General features: G+C 39.5%; 1 protein-coding gene across 1 annotated transcript in view; it reads right to left on the bottom strand.

The window, feature by feature from the left end:
- The window catches only part of rps6ka3b (ribosomal protein S6 kinase, polypeptide 3b), a 68,576-nt gene that overhangs the window by 50,034 nt on the left and 11,581 nt on the right, over nt 1-6,961 (bottom strand). The window contains exon 2 of the mRNA XM_039616973.1: nt 1,494-1,553. Coding sequence (XP_039472907.1) covers nt 1,494-1,553 — 60 coding nt within the window. The remainder of the gene's footprint in view (nt 1-1,493; nt 1,554-6,961) is intronic.

Below are 6,961 nucleotides of genomic sequence, written 5' to 3'. Positions count from 1 at the left end.
CACCGAGGAGCCAGTTCTGCTTTTGTAGCTTATGAGAACCAGCCCACATTTCATAAAACAACCACAACATTTAATCCATTAAATTATGTTTCTGGACCTTTGCTTATTTTTGTTCTTTTTTTCCATCACACCAGTATCTGCTGATTTGCTTCTGTGTGCATGAAGTGAAGGCTCACCAGCATTTAAAGGTACAAAAAGCCACTCAGAGGCTCGAGGAGTCACACAAGACTACAGTCACTGAAAAACAGGACACAGAAACTGTCTTTGGGATGGTCCTTCATTATTTTGCACCAATTCAGCGATGTTGTGATTCTCTTTGATGATTTGATGTGGGGGTAGATTCTAAGTCTGTTTGTGATCTTTTGTGTCTGCTGACAAATGTTTTGCATCATTTTCTGCTACTTTGCATGTATTTTGCAAATATTTTGCACCTATTTGGGGTGATTTTCCATCTTCCTGTGGGTATTTTATGCATTTTTCTGGTGGTTTTCCATCAATTTCCACTCTTGAGGTCATTTTTGATTACTTTGTTTCACTTTTTTATTATTTGGGGGCTGTTTTTTCCTCATTTTGTGCCAATTTCAGGTTGTTTCTTTTGCTTGTTTTGCACATTTCTTTCCTTTCCAAAATTGTGCACTCACTTCCAATAATTTTACATGTTTTCAATCATTTTACACCCATCAGTGTTCTAATTGTCTCAATGTTGCACACTTCTGTGATACTAAGTGTCTCTCTCTGTGGTAATTTTGCATCTCTATTGGTTGTGTGTCTCTTCTACACTCAGTTGTACTTCTTTGTGGTCGTTTTGTATCTTAGAACTGAGCTGGGATCCCTCAGGTCCAGTAGGCCTGTTTAGTAATCCGTGCATGACCACATGCATTTCAAAATATCCTGTATTTACAGTGATTTTCTCCAAAACAGGGTCAAATGAAAGTCAGCATGTGTGAGTACAGGATAAAGTGGGCCACAGGAAGAAGAAGGTGGAATCGCCTGAAGAGAAAATATCATCTAATCCCAAAACAACTCCTGAAATGTGAAGAGCATCACAAATAAATGATGATAACAATCAGTGCCGAGGATGTGAGGGAGGATTTTTCTTCCCGCTTTGAGATGACTCATGATTTTAATAGTGAGCTACATTCTGCTTCACTTTCATACCAGCAATTATCCTGCAGGAGTAGGCGTCAGTTTTCTCAAACAGACGGTAAATCAAAAGCTCTGCTTTGTGTGAATGTAACTGAAACTTTTGCACACGAGGTCGCACACAAATCGATGAAAAAGTGACCAGAAGAGCTGTTTAAGCATCGATACGAGGAGTTCAAACTCATGACTGCACGCATGAGTGCCTTCTGAGCATTTTGAGTGCAAACAGAGAGCTCGCCGTGTTTACAGTGAAGCCAACGAAACGCCAGGAAAGACTAACAGAAACCTCCAAACAGGGTCTGCAGCCTCTCTGATGTGAGCAGAAAACACAGGACAGGAGGTGGACTCACCGTGCAGACAGACATCGAATCGTCCTCGCCCACCGAGTCCTCGGGATCATGATGTGCATCCTGTAATCAAACACACATAAAGGTCAGGCATTAACACACACACGCACAGAGGCTCAGCAGTGACATGCTAATTGGCAGCTGCTCTCTGTGTGATCCTGGCAGGCGACGTCACCTCTTCAGGCTCAGACATGCTCACCTGAAAAACTGGTAACAGCTCGACTTCCTTTGAGACACCAAGTACAGAAACATTCAAGGTCCAGTTTGATGAGCGGCACAACCCGGGGACTTTAGGTGGACGCAAACAGGAAGCCGACAGTCATTCATTGTTTTCATAGATTCTCCAATGGTGTCAATTTTCTATAATTTTTTTTTCTTGCAATTTTATTTGAATTTGTTTTTTTGGTTTTGCTTATTTTTTATTTCAGTTTTATGTTTAATTTATTTTTTTCTTTATTTCTAATTATTTAACAATTTATTTATTAAAAATAGATATTCTATTTCTGCATTTCTTTTAGAATAAACTTTTTTAACCAATTCTTTCATATGTTTTTAAGTAATTATCATTTTAATTTATAAATGTTATTTTTTGTCAGTATTTTTTATGTTAATTTGGATTTTTTGTGCTATTTTTAATTGTTATTCCAGTTTTATTTATTTATCTATATATTTTCTGCCTTTCCTTTTATTTTTTTGTTTTATTTTGAAATTTTATACTTTTTTTATTATTTATTACCACGTTCATTTTCCGTTACTTTTTATTTAGATATTTTCAGTTACTTTCACCTGTAAACATTTTTATTTCTTTTATTTTTGCATTTTACTATTTTATTTATTTTTTTCTAACTAAAACACTGCGTATATGTTTTATAAACATATGCAAAACATCCACCTCACCACTGAAACCTGTGACAGATGAATGATAAGCTCATCAGAGCTGTAACGTTCTGCAGGGAAACCCTGACTCCTGACATTCATGTGGATGTTACGAGCCTCCCACCGAAACATTATCCAAGCACACAACCCAACCACAGCACAATGGGCATCACCACAACCCAAAAACTGTCAGGAGCTCCTCGAGCAACGACAAAGAGCCCAAGGCGTTGATCCAACCTCCAAACTCCCCAAATCCCAATCCAATCAAACCTGATCCACAGGGTCCTGTCCCGGCAACACAAAGGACCCAAAGGATCCTGGTCTGTGCCCCCGAGGTCAGAGCTGCTTTGGCAGCACGAAGCAGAGAGACACCCAATATGAGGCAGGTGGTTTTAATGTGTAAAATCTGGGCCTATTCTGATCATTTCTGGGATCATATTTCTGTTCTCAGATACTACAAGAGTAGCTTTGCATGATTCAGTTTCTGAAAGATTTATGATTGCAAGAGTACAAATATGACAGAACACGTCCCCTTTAAATCAGATATAAGATAAATCAGGTGCATAAAGACATTAATAATTCTTTTACATCAAGGACTTTTGCTGCCTACGTTCAATTCTTTCCATTCAGAGGTGAAGCAAGCCGCTCGCTGAGTAGGTGTCTTTTATTCTGAAAAGCTCTCATCATCATCACCTCCCTCCCGCTCACTCGCTGTGATGTTGGGATCAAACTAGAGTTCAGGTTAAAATGAGACACGGGGACAAAGAAGAAGAAAAAGAAGGGCCCACACGGTCCAAACGTAAGATTTATCAGCAGGGCCACCAGACTCGGGCGGCTCCGTACCTCATCTGCTCGGCCGAAAGGAAAAACCAAAACAACAGATCTGAATTAGCATTACGTAACGCAGATTAACAGCCTGTCTGCTTCCCTGCTCGAACAACAGCTGTGATTCAGACACTGATAGCACTGATACTACTGCGTGACAAAAAAAAACATAATAACAATAAAAGCAATTACGATTATTTACTCTGCCGGTGAGAGCAACTCGGGGAGCAATTACTGGCCTGTAATCTGCACAACCGGATAAAAGTTGAAGAGGAGGGTGGTGGGGAGGGCGAGGAGAGAGCAAAGGCAGCGGTCAGAGAGAGAGTGATGGATTACGAAGAGAAAGAGGAAACAGGATTAAGAGAAAACAAGGTGGCTGCAGAGGAAGCGGTGGAGTGGCTCAGTCTTGTAGACCATGAACAAAAAGTGTGCAGCGTGCCTTTAGAGTGAATTGTTTTTGTGGGGACGATCGACGGGGACGATTTGTCTCAATTTTGGCAAATTTTCACCGTCAAAAATGCACAGAATCAACCTTTACACTGTAAACACAGTAAAGGTCGTCACTCTTTTAAATTACATCATGGTGGCTGTGAAGACGCTGACCAGTCGGGTTTAGTATCAGTCTGAGACTGAATGGGTCAAGCTGCCAATTATGTGCAACCTGCTTGTTAACTGGGATAAACTGTTGAAAATTACAAATCACTACGTCATTACTTGGAAGTCTTCACCAATCTGCAATCAGTCCAAGTCAGACCACGATTTATTGGTTGCCTCTGACCGGGTATCCTGTGCAATCACCTTGTTATTGAAAGTGGTGCCCCAGAGGTTGAGGATGCTGCCCTCTCATCACTGCAGCTACTTGCAAACAGTCAGCGAATGCAAAAAAGGTCAATGCAATTTTTCCATGTCGCAAGGAGTTTGCCGTGCTATTTTAACTCTAATGTGACTAAAGTGTGACTCTAGTAGTTTAGAGCTGTCAAGCCAACAATGATTATCTGGCTCTGATAAAATAACAGCGACAACCGTCCTCGTAACCTGATCCTTTCCTCATCTCATCTAAAATTTGTTCTCATCTTTATTCTTTCCCTTTCTTCTTTTCATAGTGACATTTTCTGAGCTTATTTAATGTAAAAGTTGTTAAATTAAACTTGTATGAAGTGTATTTAACTTTTACTTTCTTACACTTTTTTCCTGAATGCCATGTGACTTTTCTTTCCTAAATGCACTGCATACTCAGAGTAGTGTAATCTACCCCTCTCAAGTTGATGCTAATTTTTTTAAGGCTACAAGTTGGCATTTTTTTAAGTAGAGGCAACTTACATAACTTTATAGTGCAGCAATTCCTGCATGAAGTGTAAACCTACGAAAGTATGAAACATCTGAGAAATGTGATGACTCTCGGGCAGGTTTGGGATTTATGACAATCATATTTTCTTCAAAGATTCTCAACCTTCATTTGCAAAGGACTTCAGAAATGAAATGGCACAATGAATCTATAAATATGAACTGTTCCTGCGTGGTTAGATTTGACTGAGTTATGACTCAGAAAAAAACATGAGTCACAAATTGTGGAAAGTGGGTGCAAAGTATTTGTCTTGTTTTTTTTTTTAATCTTCATTTATCCAGGAAGTGAAACTCTTGAGATTAAGACCTGATTTTGCAAGAGTGTCCTGGGAAGCATGTCTTTCCATGGAAATTCAATGCAAGCCTGGTGGGAACATGTAAACTCCAGACACAAACAGAAGAGTCCTGCCAGTGTTTCAGTCCTTGCCTTGAGAAAGCAGCGCTAACCACTGAGCCCACTGCAGAACTCAGTGCTAACGTTACAGAAAAGAATCGATGCATCGACAGGTTGCTGCAGTTTTTACAACCACAAAGATCTCATCCATACAACCAAATTTGGTTAGTGGTAGAGTCTTTTACCGGTCTCTTATGACTGCTCAACACTTCAAATTACATAATACTAATAAGAAAGCCTAAGATGGTACAAAATAATGTTGGGAAAGTGTTACTTTTACAATGTAAAAATGTTCTGACAATATAATATAATAATACTTCCCTAACTTCGGTGCATTGTCATATCTACATATTTAAGAAACATTGTATTAAAGTAACCGTGCAAATTACACAAAACTATACAGTAAAGCTGTCACATTATTAGAAATTTGTAACTTACCAATAATCACATGCAACAGTGGTATTATGTAAGATCTGTGCAAGTTGAAATAATACGCCTGCCTGATTTATGACAGAACCAACGTCAACAGCAACTATTAAAACTTTACAGGGAGTTTGTTTTCGCCGTTGTCGCCCTCGCAAAGTGGAGCAAAGGCCAAAACTCATATTGGCTTGTCGTCCACTTCTTAAATTTTGTATTTTGGCGAACACAGTGAAGCCAACACAGCCGAGTTGGAGAAGCAGCCACTATTTCTCACTGGAGGAGCTCAAAGATTCCCAGATTACTGAGACAGAGATGCTGCAACAGCTCGGAAAGATGAGACGTTCTGGAGAAAACTCCACGATTGCTTCAATTCACTCTCTGACTTCTCTAATCATTTTCTAGCAGTGTCTTTTTTTAGGAAAAGATTTGAGTGAGTCCAGCACACCTCAAGAGCACGTCACAGTTGGCGTAACAGAGGCTTTTGGAGCATTTTTAAATCAACATGGAAACTTATACAGGGATTTTCCTACATGTTGGAATCTCCCAAAGAGGCTGTGGACTTCCCCCGAAAGGAAAATCAGCAGTTCTGTAATAATCTGTTTTTATCAAGGTTTTTTGGGGGCAACTTATAATGAAATGGCTAATCACACTTAGATGTGTTATCACACCTACAAAAGTCCATTCAGAGCCAGGAAAAACCCTGATTAGTCTGTGAAAAGCGACTGCTTGCTGACGTCATGTCTAAAATAAAAATGTAGTGACTGCTTGTCAAGTGACTTCCCAATGAAAGGTATTTTACTGCAATCTAAGCCTCTAAAATATCTAAAAACAAAAAAAACATAAAACAAAACAAAACTATGTCAATTATCTCGACCCCTACGATCAAGAATTTGATGAACATTTTGCGAAGAAAACACTATTAAGGTACAGCTACCCAGAGTCCTGTTCATTTTGGACAACCTAAAGTGATGGATGCCCTGTATGACACCAGCAGCATAAATACAGCTGTATCTAGAGAAAAACTCCCATCATAATCTAAAGTATTTTGTAAGGGCTCAACACTGTGACGACTGCTGTTCACGAGTAAAACAAAAACAATCCGAGTCTTGTTCTGTCTCCAACCAGACCTGTTACATCAGGAGTATCAACAACCAGAACATGTTCTCAGAAGGAAAGACATATTTTACTGCAAATAAAGTTTGATCTGTACATGCTGCTCGACCTCTTCTTTTAAAAGCACGATGAAAGCTGTTAAATGTTCTGCTCCACAGGGGCTCATTCGCCCCCAACTATCTCGTGAAGCAGGAAATCCAGATAGTGGGAGTTCCTGATGGTATCAGAAGTTCTTTTGGGATGATTTCCTTAGGGAAAGTGATAAAGATGAGCTTTGACCCCTCATGTCTAGGAAATTTCCTGGAAGCTACAGTTAATAAAGAGCAGCATTTTTGCAGTCGAAGGATCACTACAAGAGCTCAGTTCCTGTTTTTATGAAGGAAAAGGAAGTCGAAATCAAACGCACTCAAAAGCTTTTAAACTCCATCGTCTCCTTTTATTAATCTATAGATTGATTAGGTATCAGGATGATGACATCTGAGCACAGACCTCTGCA

The sequence above is a fragment of the Oreochromis aureus genome, linkage group 9 (genome assembly GCF_013358895.1).
Source record: "Oreochromis aureus strain Israel breed Guangdong linkage group 9, ZZ_aureus, whole genome shotgun sequence".
Taxonomy (NCBI): domain Eukaryota; kingdom Metazoa; phylum Chordata; class Actinopteri; order Cichliformes; family Cichlidae; genus Oreochromis; species Oreochromis aureus.
Note: the sequence above shows the minus strand (reverse complement) of the source record. Positions and strands in the feature narration are given on the sequence as shown.